The sequence below is a fragment of the Hemicordylus capensis genome, chromosome 3 (assembly GCF_027244095.1).
Source record: "Hemicordylus capensis ecotype Gifberg chromosome 3, rHemCap1.1.pri, whole genome shotgun sequence".
Taxonomy (NCBI): domain Eukaryota; kingdom Metazoa; phylum Chordata; class Lepidosauria; order Squamata; family Cordylidae; genus Hemicordylus; species Hemicordylus capensis.
The window spans coordinates 58,757,873-58,776,324 of NC_069659.1; the positions used below are offsets into that span (position 1 = coordinate 58,757,873).

General features: G+C 40.0%; 1 protein-coding gene across 1 annotated transcript in view; it reads right to left on the bottom strand.

Annotated features, from left to right (window-relative positions):
• Positions 1–691: 691 nt before the first annotated feature.
• Positions 692–18,452, bottom strand: part of CIP2A (cellular inhibitor of PP2A) — a 62,341-nt gene continuing 44,580 nt past the window's right edge. Inside the window, exons 13-21 of the mRNA XM_053304971.1 lie at positions 15,615–15,733; positions 15,260–15,452; positions 13,455–13,529; positions 13,230–13,340; positions 12,307–12,503; positions 6,765–6,878; positions 4,636–4,718; positions 3,505–3,644; positions 692–2,110 (exon numbers count right to left, since the gene is read on the bottom strand). Of these exons, the coding sequence (XP_053160946.1) occupies positions 1,940–2,110; positions 3,505–3,644; positions 4,636–4,718; positions 6,765–6,878; positions 12,307–12,503; positions 13,230–13,340; positions 13,455–13,529; positions 15,260–15,452; positions 15,615–15,733 (1,203 nt within the window). The 3' untranslated portion in view covers positions 692–1,939. The remainder of the gene's footprint in view (positions 2,111–3,504; positions 3,645–4,635; positions 4,719–6,764; positions 6,879–12,306; positions 12,504–13,229; positions 13,341–13,454; positions 13,530–15,259; positions 15,453–15,614; positions 15,734–18,452) is intronic.

Sequence of the window (18,452 nt, forward strand, 5' to 3'; positions counted from 1 at the left end):
CACAGCTTGTATTCTTCAAAGTCATAGGGGAGGACAGGGGATCCATAATGAGATCCCCCACACACAGGTGGCCAGAGTAAAAGGCACCAAAGAGGTTTCATGGGGAGATGTGGCACCAAGTAATGGTAGCATTCCTGCCATGGCATGGAAGGAGAGCATACTGGTGTCTCCTTTGCAGGGGTGCCCAAGGGCATCTTAGGAATTGGTAAAAGAGACCTGGAGTCATCATTGTCTAGGCCTTGAGAGAAACGGAAGCCTTTAAACATGGTAATGGAAGAAGTGGAGTTAGTTGATCCCAGCAGTCTTTCTAGCTCCTGTCTGAGTGAGGGTGACAAAGCAGGCAGGAGTATTCCCCTTTAGCATTTGACTAGGAGGCAGCCAAATGGGGGATTGAGCTGGCAAGATAATAGGGGAAGAGGGTGTGAACGAAATGGTGAAAGTCCCACAGAAGAGACTTGGATAGCATCAGGTTGAGAGCTGTTAGGTTTGCCACATTGTTGGTGAGAACTAGGGCTCTGTGAGATAGGAAGGACAGCTGTTCTCACCCTTCTTTAAAAGGAAACTTATTTTATCATCAGCAGATATCAAATGTAGCTTAAAGTGACAGTGAGGTGGTGACAAAAATCATCCAGTCATGCATGTATAAATCATGCACTTGTGCTCTCTAATATACATTAAACACACACAAATCTGGAATTAATGTTTTATTTCCTTTCGCAGAGATAAATGACATCTAAAAAATTACAAAAGAACACTTATAAAAATATGCCCATAATAAATATTTCATTTTAAAAAGGCAAAAGCCACTGAGACACAAACAGAGGATGCTTTCTAAAATGTAGTGACAGCATCAAGGCCACATAGCTAGAGTAGAAGATAGAGACATAGGGAGTCAAAGCAAAAGTTAAATAAGATTGATGGCATTCTGGCTTTACATCAGTCCACTCCAAGTGGAATTATTGTTCACTGAGTTTCAGAATTTTAATATCTCCAAACATTGTCAAGTTTCTTTCATTAAAATGCATGGGAGATAGATAGGGTATTGTACTTGAGCAAAATGCATACCTTTGCTTTATGTTCAAAGTTATTTTTAAAATATATATTCTCATTTAAGTCCATTAGCTGAAAAATATTCAGGCAGTAGTTTAAAAATATATGGAATTCTAGCTTTACCTAAATGTAGCAAAAATATGTATAATGAAGATTCAATTTTTTTTTCTAAAAATCTTTACACAGTGAAGAATTGATAGCTTGCGATTGTCAGATAAAGTTGATAAACTACAGACATTTTCAGAAACCTAAAAACTGAAAAGTAGCAAGTGGAACTCGATAGGATTTAATACTGGAAGATAAATGGTTTAAGCTGAATATACACACTAGTGTTTTCTATTTCTTGGAAACTAGACATTAATAGGCTATCAGCTATCAATTAATACATAATGTAGGAATTTGAATTATGTGCAATTCATTGCTTTTAAAAATGTATCTTACATACATTTTGGATGTTGCCCCTTTAATTTCTGGGTTTGTGTGTTAAACAGCTGGACTCAACTATATACATTTTTATATGCATGACATTCAAAACTGACTTTGAAACCACATGTAATGTCAGCCCAGAAGTGGAGTGCCACCTACCCATCCATCACAATTCCCACTATCAGGGATAGGATGTGCATCAAAAGGATCTCTAGTCTGCTCCTTTTCAGAATGATGTCAAGTAATTGCTTGTCAAACCAGGAAATAAGGCCTCCATAGCAGCTGACAGAAGTGGGGACATTCGTGTCAAAAAGGGAGCTAATATCGTGTCAAAATAAACAAAACGTTCAAAATAAAAGCAATTTTCAAGAATGACAATCAGAATTTTCTTTACGTAACAATACTTAAGGCGCATATTAATGTTGGTTGACTCTTAAGTTAATACAATATTAGATAATCAGTACTATAAACTGAGATTCACAGTCTCTGCATTTAATTTACCACCACTTAAACTATGTATCATTGCTATCATATGAGAATGTTTGTTCAACTCTTCTTGCTGGAGTTTGATTAAGGCCTCTTTTTCTTCCAGTCGTCCTTCTAGCTGTGACTTCTGAACTTCCAAGGAAGATGCCTAAGGTACACAATACATACTATTATTTTATTTAATAAGTGTATATCTTGCTTTTCAAGTATCTCAAACCAATTATTATTCCATCATCTCCAACACACCTATTTTCCACCATCATCTAGTAAACTGGGTGAAATTAAGATTATTTGTAGACATCTAAACTAACAAACAGGCTCTAAACTATAGGTAGCAGAAGCCACAGATTGGTGTGATGTCTGCACTAAGTCTGTGTGATTGATTCACTAATACACAAAAGCAAATCATACAGAAAGTGTGCTTAAACAAACGCTGATGCTTCAGACATTGTTTGGTACCAGCAGGCAAATGAACTGCTATGAACAGCGCACCAACTATAAATGTGGAAAAAAAGATTTCACAAATGAGGTGAAGAATGAACTCACCTCCCAGTATAAAAGAATGATTACACACCTCAAGCAACTGGTATAACCTGCTGTTCCAAGAAAAGAGGCTTGAAGGACAGGAGAGACCATCTCACGTGACTAAAGGGAACTGGGCTGTAGCACAGTAGTACAGCAAATGCCTTATACATATGATTCCAGGTTCAATCACTGGTATCCCCAGGTGAGGTTGGAGAAGACCCTGGCCTGAAATCCTGGATTGCTATTGCCCTCAGTGTAGGCAATACTGAGTTAGAAGGACCACTGATCTGACTCAGTGTAAGGGCAGCTTTATATGTTCAAAACTAATAGCAACAGGTGACTGCCAGAAGGTGAAGAAAGGGGGAATGTAGGTTTGGCCTTCGCAGATAGCAAGCAGAAATTGAACTTAAGGACATAAAAAGAGGGGTGACGGTAGGGATACGCACGAACTAGTTCATACACTCCCAGGAGGCAGGAAGGGGGTGGGTTTCCTATAAGGGACAGGGAGGTGCCTTTACCTGCCCCGCCACTTCCTCTCCCCCACCGCCACTCTGCTGGCAGTCTCCCCAAAAGCATTAGTGCGGGGCTGCAGTGTACCAGTTTGTGCACATCCCTAGGTGACAGGTAAGTGTTGCTATGCATGGTGGAGTGGGGTTTACTAAAATATGTTTCATTAAGTTTTTAAAGTGTGTTTGTACCAATTTGCAATATAGAAGATACTTTGGATTTTAGCTTCCAGTACTACAAGAACTGTATTCCAAGATCTACTGGGCATCTTTTGGCTTCTGCTTAAGATAGTGGGGTTCTTGGCTGTTGTCAAAGATAGACTAGAAAGTAGTGCTTACTGTCGAGAGTACCGAGCAAGGATGAAAGGAGGAAAAAAAAAGGTTCAGGTTTCCACAGATTCCATTCCTTTCCATAGGGTTGCACTGTAAGTATATATTATATTAAATATTTGTAACTAGTGTTTTTTCAGAAATGAATTAAATCAGGCATAAACCCCAACAGCAAGCTTACCTGAATACTCAGTTCTTTTCTTGCCTGCTCTGTTTTACTTAATTCCTTTCTAAGGATATCTATAGTCTCTTCCATATCTGCTGTTTCCTTCTGCCGGGCTTTCAGTTTTTCTTCCTGAATCTTTACCTTTTGTTGCAAACCTTTGGAGGAATTTGTAAGCGAAAAAGCTATGGTTTTGCCAAATACCTGAAAGAATATCACACTTAACCACAGCTACATGAGTTACACAGCACTGCCATCTGCTGAACACTATAGCTTTTATTTTATAGTTTTAAGTGCTTGCTTCTCTAAGTCATTTTGCAGTCAGCTGCAGAAATACGTTGACACATTTGATCCTAAAGAGTTAATGTAGGAAAGAAGCTTTATCAACACATATATTTTTTGTAATTAAATGGAAAGTTGCTGCTTAAAAAATTGTTTTACCTGCCTTGGGGGAGGAAGCTTCATTCACTTTTAATGTACCATGGAAGCTGCTTGGATTAGACTAGCTGTTGCCACAACTTTCTTGTCACTGTTCACTATGGACAATGCTGCAACTATGAAGACCTGCTCTTGAGCCAAATGAAGCAAAGTGCTCACTTCTGCTCTCAGTACAAACCTCAACTTTTAACTGTGCACTGTGATTCTGACTGGAGAATTTTCATTAATCAGCACAGAGTTCAAGCAGAAAAGGCCTCTGCAGCATCACAAGCGAAGTGCTGCTGTATAATTGCAGGTTTATTGAGAGGTTTTGTTCTGGCTCAGTACAATCCTGTGCATGCTCTCTCAGAAGTCCCACCGAGTTCAATGGGGCTTCTTCCCAAGCAAGCGTGTATAGTATTGCAATCCCAAAGACAGAACACACATTCTTTAAACAACAAGTCATGAAAGGAATTTGTGCTATGGCTTATGTAGGCAAAACATATAGCATGTGTTATACTTTCAGCTGTAGTTACAACCCTCTAGATGCAAAAACTATTGGGGGATTGAATCTACTTAAAGAAGCTATCACCTTTAAGCATGCCAAGAAAGGGGTGGCCTTCAAACTTGCATAGCATTTACAGGTGAACAGTATTTTTCAGGCTTAGTCTATAAAGGAAGATGCCTGAGGAAGCTTATACAAGATGTTTGCATACTCCAACACTAACTTACTTGATATTTTTTCTTCTTTATCTTGTAACAATTTGTGCAATTCTTTTCTATGTTCTTCTGTTTCTAGTAACTGAGCAACAGTTCTGAAATGTTGAAAGGTAACAATATTAAAATTCTGCCAAGAATTGAGTCTTTCAGTTATGAGCTTAGAAAGCTAGTTTTCAGTTGTATACCTTCTGCACATAGTTGTTCTCTCATCTATTTTTAATCATATAACTAGTATTATGTTCACATTGCCAACCATCGAATAAAGCAGTTCAGCCATGAAAATAAAAATAAAAAAACCAATTTGCAATGTATAACCTAGAATTTGAAAATAGATGAGAGCTTTTTTTTAAAAATTAAATCATAAGATAAGATCTATGGTTAACTGAAAAATAAGAATAAAGCACTCTCTTCTAACCATTATCAATATTAACATATTGGATTTCCCCCTCCCTCTCCAATATCCATTCCAGGAAATACGAAATTAGTCTAATTCTGAGATACCTATAGAATCGGATAGTTTTCAAACATTATTGTTTGAATAAGTTTTTAGCAATTTACACCACACACTCATGAGGTGAGAGGTGGGTATTCAATTCGTATTTTAGAGAAGGAGGTGCATGCATATCTGAATGTCCCTTCTATTCTTAACTTTACCCCAGTCATATTGACAAAGTTATTGTTTTGAGTCTGATAATAGAACCTTCAGTGTGTACACACTGTCATTGTCATAGTCCCTCCTTTACAAGGTTTATGTACCTGATTACCAAAAGGCATTCAAAACTGCATTTTGAACTTATAATGATTTAAAGAGTAGATGAATATTCTCTGAAAGACCCTCTCAGAAGCACACTATCAGAAACATGTCCTTAAGTGTAGGAGTGTGCTACTCAGGATTCTCAGGGAAATGGTATCCTTAGTTGAAAAAGACCAAATTGAAAACATCTTATTTTTAAATAGAACTGGAGATAGCTAATACAGATAATGTAAGTAGGGATAATCACTTTTTTGATAATCACTTGTGCTGCTGAGTTTCAGTAAGGTTCCATTATTAAGTTTCAAGGTATATTCTGCCCTAAAAATGCAGTACAGTTTGAGTATCCCTTATCCAGACTGCTTGGGACCAGAAGTGTTCTGGATTTTTCCAGATTTTGGAATGTTTGCATAATAAGATATCTTGGGCATGGGATCCAGAGCACCAAAACAGACGCCAACAGAGAAGGCGCCAAACTGAGCAGGGAGTGGAGAAGGGGAGCTTTCTCCTTTTCCCTCTAGTGCCAAAACAAGAACATCAAAAAGATTAAAAAGCTTCACAATAAAAACAGAGCCGCAACTAGACAACTAGACTGTCACTAACAGCCTTCTGAAATAAGTAAGTTTTGACTGCATGTTTAAAAGCAGCAAAATTGGGAATCTGGGAGCAAATGAGCCGAGGCGTTTTATTTTTTGTTTTTGTTATGGCGTGGTGTCCAGATTTTAAAGCATTTTGGATGTCCGGATAAGGGATACTCAACCTGTATATATCTTGTGTACACAGTTATGGAAGCTTAAAGAGAAGTTTAAAATATGCATGCGATGAATATTTATATACTGCTTTTCAAAAAAGTTTCCCAAAGTAGTTTACAAAAATATCAATAAAATACATTCATGTCATTAAACATAATAGTGTTGAAACTAATCATTTTCAATCTGTTCCTAATCATTACCAAGCATACTGAAGAGTCAAGAGCACTTGGGAAGATGAGAACTGACCAGATAAACAGATTAAGTTGGGGTCAGAATTGTTAAAATATCAAGTACTGGAATATGCCGTGGTATAGATTCAAAATGCCCTAAAAATCCATTATACTTCACATGCAAAATAAGGTTGTAAAGTAAAACAAAATTTGGAACGTTTTAATAATAAAGAGTTTCGGTTTTACTATACAATCACATGATTATGATCTTGATAATAATCTTCACCATTATTATTGTTGTACCGAAAACAAAAACACCGCTCAAGCTATGAGAAAACAGACTGAACCATGAGAAACATACTTCAGAATATTTCCAAGTACACTGAAAAACCTACTTTAAACTGTTAGAACAAAACAGAAGCATTTTCTTAAAAAGCATTCTTTTAAACTTTATAAAAAGTAACTTACTTGTCATTTTGTTGCTTTAGTGATTCATTCAGCTTCTTAATAGTCTCAAGTTGTTTATTCAGTGAATTACATGTTACCTGCATATCTTTATATTGACTTTCAACTGTTTCATACCTACAAACATTCAAAGTATTTTAATATGAATTAATACAATGCACTTGTTCATGAAGAATTATGATAATACAAGCTATCGTTTCACTCTCAAAATTTGTACATTCCTGCACTTAAGAACATAAGAACAGCCCTGCTGGATCAGGCCCAAGGCCCATCTAGTCCAGCATCCTGTTTCACACAGTGGCCCACCAGATGCTGCTGGGAAGCCCACAGGCAGGAGCTGAGGACACGCCCTTTCTCCTGCTGTTACTCCTCTGCAACTGATATTCAGAGGCATATTATTCAGAGTAAAAGGTGCCTCTTTTACTCCTCCATAAAGTTATCCAAACCCCTCTTAAAGCCATCCAGGTTGTTGGCTGTCACTACATCTTCTGGCAGAGAATTCCACAAGTTGATCATGTGTGGTGTGAAAAAGTACTTCCTTTTGTTGGTTCTAAATTTCTTGGCAATCAATTTCATGGGATGACCCCTGGTTCTAGTGTTATGTTGATTGATTAAGTGCCGTCGTGCAGACTCTTAGTGACCACATAGATGGATTCTCTCCAGGATGATCTGCCTTCAATGTGGCCTTTAAAGTGTCTCAGTGGTGCATTCATTGCTGTTGCAATTGAGTCCATCCACCTTGCTGCTGGCCATCCTCCTCTTCTCTTTCCTTCAACTTTTTCCAGCATTATGGACTTATCAAGGGTCCATGTTATGTTATAGGGAGAAAAATTTCTCTATCAACTTTCTCCACAGTCTCCCCCCCCCAAAACTAAAAAGCCCCAAATGATGTAGCTTTTCCTCATAAGGAAGGTGTTCTGGGCCCCGGATCATCTTGGTTGCCCTCTTCTGCACCTTTTTCAGCTCTACAATGTCCTTCCTTAGGAATGGTGACCAGAATTATACTCAGTACTCCAAGTGTGGCTGCACCATAGTTTTGTATAAGGGAAATATAATATCAGCGTTTTATTTTCAACCCCCTTCCTATTGAACCCTAGCATGGAATTTTACTTCTCCCACAGCTGACGCACACTGAGTAGATACTTTCAACAAACTGTCCACCACAACTCCAAGATCCCTCTCCTGGTTAGTCAATGACAGCTCAGATCCCATCTACATATATATTAAGTTGGGCTTTTTTACCCAAATATGCATCACGTTACACTTACCGAACCGCATATGCCATTTTGTCACCCATTCACCTAGTTTGGCAAGATCCTTTTCGAACTCCTCAGTCTGTTCTGGATTTCACTACCCTAAATACTACAACTACTACTTATACACCACTTTTCAACAAAGTTTCCAAAGTAGTTTACATAGAAAAATAAAGAATACATAAATAAGATGGTTCCCTGTTCCCAAAGGGCTCATAATCTAAATAAGAAATATAAGGTTAACACCAACAACAGCCACTGGAGGGATTCTGTGCTAGGGTTGGATATAGCCAGTTGCTCTCCCTCTAATATAAGAGAATCTCCACTTTGAAAGGTGCCCCTTTGCTCAGTAGCAGGGGCCATTTATGATTAATTTAAAAAACACCGGTCCCAGTACAGATCCCTGGGGGACCCCACTTCTTACTTCCATCCATTGTGGAAACTCTCCATTTATACCTACCCTCTGTTTCCTGTCTTTCAACCAGTTAGCAATCCACACATGTACTTTGATGAGGAACTTCGTCAAAAGCTTTTTGGAAGTCCAGTTAAGCTATGTCATCCAGATTACCTTTATCCACACACCTAATGACAGTCTCAAAAAACTCCAAAAGTTTTGTGAGGCAAGATTTACCTTTGCAGATCCCATGCTGGTTCTACTCCAACAGGGCCTGTTCTTCTATGTGCTTTACAATTTTATCCTTGAGGATGCTTTCTATCAATTTGCCAAGAACAGACATTAAGCTAACTGGTTTGTAATTCGTGTTTTGGGCAATATAAAATGTGATTGATTGATTGATTGATTAAATTTCCCAGTTCTCCTTGGGTCCTTTTTTGAAAACTGGTGTTACATTGGCTACTTTCTAGTCCTCCAGTACAGAGCCTGATTGTAGAGATAAGTTATATATTTTTTGCAAGGAGGTCGGCAATTTCACATTTGAGTTCTTTAAGGACTCCTGGATGGATGCTGCCTGGCCTGGTTCAGGAACAGGTTCATGAAGACAGATGCAAATAAATTTAGCTTCTCTGCAACCTTTTTATCCTCAAATAATCTCTTTCACACCCTCATCATCTAATGGTCCAACTGCATCCCTAGCAGGTTTCCTGCTTCTGGTGTAAATAAGTTTTTGTTATTCCCCTTGATGCTTTTAGCTAAATGTTCCTCAAACTCCCCTTTCACCTCTCTTATTGTCACCTTGCATTTCTTTTGCCAGAGTTTGTGTTCCTTTCTGTTCTCTTCATTTGGGCAGGCCTTCCAATCTCTGAAGGAAGCCTTTCCACCCTTGACTTTACCTGTTAGCCATGCTGGCATCCTCCCAGTCTCAGTGGTACCTTTCCGGTAAACATTTTAACTAGGCTTCTAGTATTGTGGTTTTAAATAACTCCATGCATTGTGGAGCGAAGTGACTTTGATTTTCCCTTTCAGTTTTCTTTTCACCAAACTCCTAATTTTGGAGAAGTTTCCTCTTCTGAAAGTCAGAGTGTCTGTGTTAGACTTCCTTGGTGATTCTCCCCCTGCATATATGCTGAACTTGATTGCCCTATGGTCACTGTTCCTAAAGGGTCCATGACATTGACATTATGCACCAAGTCCTGGGTGCCACTCAGGATTAAGTCCAAGGTCGTCTTCTCTCTGGTTGGTTCCATGCCCGACTGCTGACCAACTTGCTCACATGTGTGTTTGCAGGGGTGTGTGCTTTGCAGCTCAAGGGCCACTTACAGTATAAGCCTTGTATAAAGTGCTGTTCGTAGGTTTCAACGTATGTTTTGGATTTCAACTAATTTATTAAGGCTGTTCATGCAGGCATGTGAATTAATTTCAACAAGCAGGGAAACAGATGGGGGAGGCACGATCCAGTTTACCTTCCACCCCAGACAATCATCAATGATATCTACAGCACACTGCTGCATGACGCATGATCTGAGCTTCATGGAACAGTGCAGATCAACAGAGGCCAGGACTCAGTGCGGTGCCTTGGGGGATTGGACTCAGTACGGTGCCTTGGGCACTCTAGGCACCTGTGTCTGCTCTGGCTGCAAGCAGCCCAAGCAAACATACAATCCCAGCAGCTGGGTTACGGAAATGCTCGTGCCCTTAACTTCGGCTAAAGGCCAGGCTTACAAGTTGGGTTTGGCTGGGCGAGAGCGCCAGAATCTGCATGAATCCTGGTGCTCCAAACAAGCAGCCAGGACAAAGCTAGGCTGCCCTAGCCTGCTTGTGAGAAAAGCCTTATTGTTTAGCAAACTATTGCTACTTTCTGCCCATGTACCTATGGTAAAATAAACGCTGATAGTAGGGACCATCTAAATTAGTTTATATACTGGCAGTTTCACCCAGAAGTCAAACTAGGAGCACATCACTAAAAGTCTGTAAGTATTTGCAGATCCCAATTTAAGATACTGATTATACATAAAGGTTAGTCTCCACAACTAAGCAACAACACAGGAATTACTAAAATGATTACCGGCTGAGATCTATCATTGCCACCTAATTCTGCAAGCCAGTAATTATCATGCGCATAAAATTAAGTGTCTGCTAAATCTTGAAATGAGTAATCTCAATTTACCAGATACACTTCTTACTCATACTCGTGTAGTGTCTTACTTTAAAAATTGCATCAAGTTCTTGTTTACTGCCTTTGTTCTCAAACTGTGAGAGATTAAACACCACAAGCAAGTGGGGCATGAATACTCAAGTCTCTAAAACCCTCTGCAGACATAATCCTTGCTTTCAGGCTCAGCAGGTAAAAAAGGGAATAGGAACATTCTAATCAGCCAGATCCTAGTCTCTCCCTTGCATTCAGCACTAGTCTGCAACAACAACTGCTGTACACAGGGAGAGTTTCTTCCCATATTTTAGAACCCTGGCTGGGGGAGAGAAGACAGCTAGCTAGCTGACATACACAGGGGGCAAAACTAGCCAGTATTCTTCCTTTCTCTCCTCATTTCACTTGTTCAAGCTGAAACTCTTGAAGGTAGCACAAGAGTTACCTGATGCTTCTGGAAGAGAAGTAGTGGCAATTGAATATATCTCAGGTGGAGGCTATGGCCAGGAGCGCTTTCTATCAGCTTCGGCTGATTCAACAGCTGCGTCCATTCCTTGAAGAGAACGATCTCAAAACAGTGGTGCATCAGCTGGTAACCTCCAGGTTCAACTACTGCAATGTGCTCTACATGGGGCTGCCTTTGTACATAGTTTGGGAACTTCAGTTAGTTCAAAATGCGGCATCCAGATTGGTTCCTGGGGTAACCTGGAGAGACCATATTATGCCTGTCTTAAAACAGCTGCACTGGCTGCCGAAATGTTTCCGGGCAAAATACAAAGTGCTGGTTATTACCTTTAAAGCTCTGAACAGCTTGGGTCCGGGCTACCTTAGAGTGCCTTCTCTGGTATGATTCCCATCGCTCTTTCAGGTCATCTGGAGAGTCTGTCTCCAGTTAACACCAGTACATCTGGTGGTGACTGGGAACTGGGCTTTTTCTGTAGCTGCTCCTGGCCTATGGAATGCACTCCCGGCAGATATCTGCAGTTTAGGCTCGCTGTCGAACTTTAAGAGAGTCCTAAAATCCTATTTGTTTGGCCTAGCCTTCCAAGGTTTGTAAAGTGTTTTTTAAAGTATTTTAATTAGTTTTCAGTGGTTTTAATTGTTTTTAGCACTGTGTTTTGAATTGTGTATTTGTATGTCTTTTAACGTTGTTGAGAGCCTTTGGATGGGACAGTTTATAAACGTAATAAATAAACTAACAAACAAACAAACAAAATAAGCTGCTTATTTAAAGAAGTGCTGCTCCCAAGACTGAGTATGTATTAGACTGATTCAGCATTGTGTTCTGAACTCAAAATGCTGGTTTTGTACTGTGGGATATGGTGTTTTTGGTTTAACACCCAGAATCTGCTGCTAATTAACAACAATTAATGTTGTTTTAATTGTTTAAATGGTTTTAATGCTGTTTCAAAATATATTATTTTAAATTTTTTAAATTGTTGTAATGTGTGTGTGCCCCCCCCCCTGCATTTTTGTCTTAACAAATGTTTTACTTTGTTTTTATTCTGTTGTAAACTGCCCAGAGACGTAAAGTTTTGGGCGGTATAAAAAGTTTTAATAAATAAATAAATAAAATCCCAGCCAGCCAGCCATATTCTGCAGCTTGTTCCCTAATTTTTTACAAGCATCTCAATTGGGGATAATCTGCATATTTATATACAGTCTTTTCTGAGCACAGATTGAGTTTCTTGCTTTCTGGGACTGGAGGGAAAGATTTATTTTGCTAAAATCCATTGTCAAATACCTTACTTTTCAAGAAGGTCAATGGAAGATCTCTTCAGTATCTCATGTTCTTCAGCTATTGTCTGCAGCTTCCTATTGTGATGAAAAAGCTGTTCAATATCACTTTGCACCCGTTCAGATTCAACCTGCTGTGCTTTCAATAATGCCTCAAGATCTTCATTTTTTCGTTCAGCATCCTTCAGCATTGATGCGAGTGTCCTAGCCTTTTGAAAAACAATGAAAAGTGTTTTCCATTAGTCTTGAAAAGTGTATTGCTCAGTTTCATACTACACACAAGGAATCCATTTTGTCTATGAGATTACTACTGATAAAACTATGCTAGATCAGTCGTTAAAGAGCATTGTTTTAAAAATGAATGCCTACTAAACTGCTTAAGGGTTTTAAAAACTTTTGCTTGACTGCAAAACAACTATAAAAGAGGTGATAGCTATGCAAACGGTGTATTAATACTAGAAAAGTTGTTTAGAAAATATTTCAGTTTAAGTGCAGACATCCAGTGAGGCTGCCCAGACCACCTTGCAGCATGTGCTCTACATCAATGACTGCCTCAGCATCAAGACAGGCAGCTTCTAGGGAACGTTGGGGGAAGGGAGAGGGCACCAAGAAAACATGGTGCCATGCCAACAGGGGTAATCCAGAACTGCTTTGGTTCCAGGCATGCTCCCTACTGCCACAACATCCTGCTCCAGGTGTCTTCTTTCCTCTCCTTGCTGTCAGTGCACCAGTGCTCCCCATCCTGCATCCACCCCATCCCTGAGGATGGCATCAAGGGAGAATGTGATCTGGGAGAGGCCTAGGTGGCTGGGTCAGGCTTTCATGGCAAGCATAATGTCCATGAAGAAATACTAGACAGTTATAAGTCATCTTGCATTGGCAACAGTGAGGATGCCACAAATTAATGATTATGTGATTATTTCAGTTTTACCCACCTCTGACTCAGCTTGAGCTCTCTGACAGCGATACTGGGTAATAAGTCTATCAGCTTGAGCAAGAGCTAATGCCTTTGCTTCCAAAAGATCTTGCAACCTGCTTTCTTTGGACTAAGAGAGAACAGAAGCAAAACATTAATTTATTGGACTAAAACTCTTAACAGAAGAATTTTAGATACAAATATAATCATAGGAAACAAAAAATCATATTAAATATGTACTCACTGCTAATGCAGATAACTTCTGCTCATACACATCCATTATTTCAGATACCCTCACATCTGTGACTGATTCCTTCATCTATAGGAAACATTGATAGCATGAGTTTTAACAATATGCAGACTTCAAGGTAAAAGTATACTTGGACAAATGAAAAGCTTGACAAGAGTTATTAGAATGTGCAGCATCCAAACTAATGTTGCCCTCATGGAAGTACATTCTGTTTGCAAAAGCCAGAGGAGCGGTGATTTTTGCTGATGCCCCCTTTCCCACTGCTGCCTCCCAAAAACACATCTCTGACAACTGGGGACCCTAGGGACAGGTTTTCTGAACAAAAGAGGTAGAGGAGAATTGGCAAAAGTCACTCCTCCCTGCTCATGTGAGGAGAGAGTCAGCCTAGATGGTAATTTATTCCAAACTGAACACAAATTGAGATGAGAGATTTTCCAGGGCATTAAAATACTTAAACATGTTGCAATATTTATTTTATATTAGTTGACAAAATATTTTTATCCCATCCCTCCAGCACACAGCTGTTTAGGGTGCCTTATAATAAAAACGTAAGAAATAATAAAAACAAACCAATAGTGAGACAAAATGGCAAACAGGAGTAAAACTGGAAACCCAATTAAAACCAATTTTAAAATGTTTCTATAAAAAGGAAACTTTTCAGTTTCTTTTAAAAGCTAATCAAGGAGGAAGACTGATGAAGCACCTCTGGGAGGGTATTCTAAAGGTCGGGGGGGGCGGGGAGCACTTCTGAGAAGGCGTTTGTTCATCAACTGGATCTGTGTCGTTGGCAGGGCTGAGAGCAGGGTCTGTGATGAAGATCTGAGGACCCTGGCAGAATCATACAAGCAATGCAGTCCATCCATACTTGTGGATGACCTCTTCCAGTAGTTTTGTGCATATGTTGAGCAGAATGAGGAATAGAATAGAACCCTGCGGCAACCTATAGGCCTATAGCAAAGGACTGGAGCAGGTGTCCTTCAGCACCACCTTCTGGCTACGGCAGTACAGGTAGGACCAGAGCAACCATAAAACAGTGCTGCCAGTTCTCAACCCAGAAGGATACCATGGTCAATGGTGTCAAAAGTCGCTGAGAAGTCCAGGAGAATCAACAGGGTCATGCTCCCCCTATATCTCATGGTGTAGATCATCTACCAGTGTGACCAAGGCCAGTTTCCATCCTCCACTCATCCAGAAGCTGGACTTGAAATGATTTAAGTAACTGCCAGTGAAGCTGCTTTCATAATATGCATATCCACACTCTCAATCTCATCTATTAGAGGGGGAAATAGTTGAGGCTCATTACAAGGATTTGTGAGAAAGCTTATTTAATGTGAGAATGTAAGACTCAAAACACTTTAAGTCTAATATTATGTTCATATAGCCAGAGTAATGGGCATAGGATAACTCTAGGATCTGCTCTTAAGCCCATCACACAAAAGATGGGTGATGTTAAATCCTGTCTAGAGTTATTCTGGCTTGAAATATATTGTTCAAATATACACGGTAAACACCTTCATCTTAACTTTGTGTATCTGTAAGTCTCATTTCCAGTGGAGTTTGGCTACATCTCAAGCTGTTATGAGTTTTAATCCCATTTTGCCCTACTGCCTCCAGTCTTCCTAGCAATTTGACCTTGCACTGACTCCATCATTCCATTGTGCTGTGATTTCTATAGAAACTAGTGTGACTTGACCTCAGCACTACAGGTTCAGGGATTGAAACACACTCAGTTGCATTTTATCTAGACCCAAATAAAGATGCTTCTTTTATCCTAAAAGATATATGTTAAAGCCATTAACCTCCAGACCAGATTGAAGTTTCTGTATCAGGTCCTGTATGTTGAAAGTTGCAGCATCATCATTTGGAGGGCAGACAAAGGAACACTTCATTGAGTTAACACAGGTCATGGATGATTGCAAGTGGCTTCTTTTAGAGGCATGTTCTGCTTCCTGTTGTCTGTAAGAATTATTAGCCGCAATACTTTCACCAAGCCTGAACAAACAAACAGAAGTGAAAGATTAGATCAGCAGGAAGCAATTGTGAATGATAATATATAAAAACTAAAAACAATGGATCTTTTTAAATGGCTTCAGATCAATATAGCAGCAGGCAGACTTTAAAGCAAATGTGAAAAATTGAATATATGAAACTCACACTATAGCTGGAAAATCTGGCAGTGGTGCTGCTTCAAACAGTATTCTAAGTCCCGCCTGTACTTGCTCTCTGTGGTCTGATGTTAAAGCAAAAGCCAAAGGTGTAACCAAACGTTGATCCTAGACACAAACCACTTGTAAGTTCAAATATTCAGTTATTTAAGAAAGCTAGATGGCCAACTAAGGAAAGTATGTAAGAAATAGATATGCTAGGCATGTTTACTTGATGCATGTACTCTTACAATATAAACGACATTCTACTGACAACAACCATGAAATTTTATAGTGGAATGTCTTGGCACATTCATCCATTTAGCCTTTTCTTTTCTTTTTATCCCCACCCCAGCAAACCCTATACTTCCAAGAGATTTTTAGGCAAATCAAAAAATTGCAAGCGTCGGATCTGTCAAATCTCACAGACATTGAGGGATATTACAGACTTCAGATATATTACAGAATTTCTATAAAGCTGCATCTCTATACTACATATAAGACAATCTTTAATACAGTTTCATTTCTTACACATTAAGGTGGTGTCACAGTAAAAAACCATTAAGAAACCCCTAAGACTAAATTGGGACTCTGAGCCCACTATCTGATTAATGAAGTGATTTTTACAGGTACAGGAGGCCTGCCCAACTAAGCAGGCCTACCCCAAGCACCCTGGTGCCTAAGACAGTGTGGAAAAAATACTCTCAAACCTTGCAGCAAGCAAAGTGTGCTGTGTGTCAATTCCTTCACCTGTGTACACAGAATGTGTCATCAATTTCTCCCTACGCCAGCCCAATCCCTGCCTGACCATGCTGATCCCCCCCCCCTCCTTTCTGGTCTGGCTCACATCAATTCCCCACCTCCTCCCCTTCCCATATTTCCTTTTTTGGTGGTGGTGGTGGTGGCAGCAAGAGCCACCACGGCAGCTCTTCCTCCTCTTCTCTCTGATGTTCATTCCACTCTGCTTTTTGAAAAAGCAGAGAATGGGATACAGAGTGGAGAGCAATATATGGAGAACCCCACACTTCTTTCTGCTCTAGTACAGGTGAAACTCGAAAAATTAGAATATCGTGCAAAAGTTCATTAATTTCAGTAATGCAAATTAAAAGATGAAACTGATATATGAGATAGACGCATTACATGCAAAGCGAGATAAGTCAAGCCTTAATTTGTTATAATTGTGATGATCATGGTGTACAGCTCATGAGAACCCCAAATCCACAATCCCAGAAAATTAGAATATTACATGAAACCAATAAAACAAGGATTGTAAATAGAACAATATCGGACCTCTGAAAAGTATAAGCATGCATATGTATTCAGTACTTGGTTTGGGCCCCTTTTGCAGCAATTACTGCCTCAATGCGGCGTGGCATGGATGCTATCAGCCTGTGGCACTGCTGAGGTGTTATAGAAGACCAGGATGCTTCAATAGCGGCCTTCAGCTCTTCTGCATTGTTTGGTCTCATGTCTCTCATCCTTCTCTTGGCAATGCCCCATAGATTCTCTATGGGGTTCAGGTCAGGCGAGTTTGCTGGCCAATCAAGCACAGTAATCCCATGGTCATTGAACCAGGTTTTGGTACTTTTGGCAGTGTGGGCAGGTGCCAAGTCCTGCTGGAAAATGAAGTCAGCATCCCCATACAGCTCGTCTGCGGAAGGAAGCATGAAGTGCTCCAAAATCTCCTGATAGACGGCTGCGTTGACCCTGGACTTAATGAAGCACAGTGGACCAACACCAGCAGATGACATGGCTCCCCAAATCAACAGAGACTGTGGAAACTGCACACTGGACTTCAAGCATCTTGCATTGTGTGCCTCTCCATTCTTCCTCCAGACTCTGGGTCCTTGGTTTCCAAATGAGATGCAAAAGTTGCTCTCATCAGAAAAGAGGACTTTGGACCACTGAGCAACAGACCAGTTCTTTTTTTCTTCAGCCCAGGTAAGATGCTTCTGACGTTGTTTGTTGTTCAGGAGCGGCTTGACAAGAGGAATACGACATTTGAAGCCCATGTCCAGGATCCGTCTGTGTGTGGTGGCTTTTGATGCACTAACTCCAGCCTCAGTCCACTCCTTGTGAAAGTCCCCAACACTTTTGAATGGCCTTTTCCTGACAATCCTCTCCAGGCTGCAGTCATCCCTGCTACTTTCCCCTTCCATATAACTTTCTATTAATGTGCTTTGATACAGCACTTTGGGAACATCCAACTTCTTTTGCAATTAGCTTTTGAGGCTTTCCCTCCTTATGGAGGGTGTCAATGATGGTTTTCTGCACAACTGTCAAGTCAGCAGTCTTTCCCATGATTGTGATTCCTAATGAACCAGACTGAGAGACCATTTAAAGGCTCAGGAACCCTTTGCAGGTGTTATGGATTGATTAGCTGATTGGAGAGGGACACCTGGAGCCTAGACTGTTGAACCTTTTCACAATATTCTAATTTTCTGGGATTGTGGATTTGGGGTTCTCATGAGCTGTACGCCATGATCATCACAATTATAACAAATTAAGGCTTGACTTATCTCGCTTTGCATGTAATGCGTCTATCTCATATATCAGTTTCACCTTTTAATTTGCATTACTGAAATTAATGAACTTTTGCACGATATTCTAATTTTTCGAGTTTCACCTGTACATGCTGCCTATCTTGAGGCAAGAGGACGAGCAGCTACACAGGAGGAAGGGGAAGCAGCCTGTGCACATGCTAATGGGGCTCACTAATGTGCCTCTTGAGGCCACTGCTTCTAGCAGACTAGAACCAAGTCAGAGGTAAGTATTTACATGGGTTCAAAAGGTTAGGGCAGCTAATATTTACACTTTGCTAAAACTGTAGTTACCTGGTATCATGACC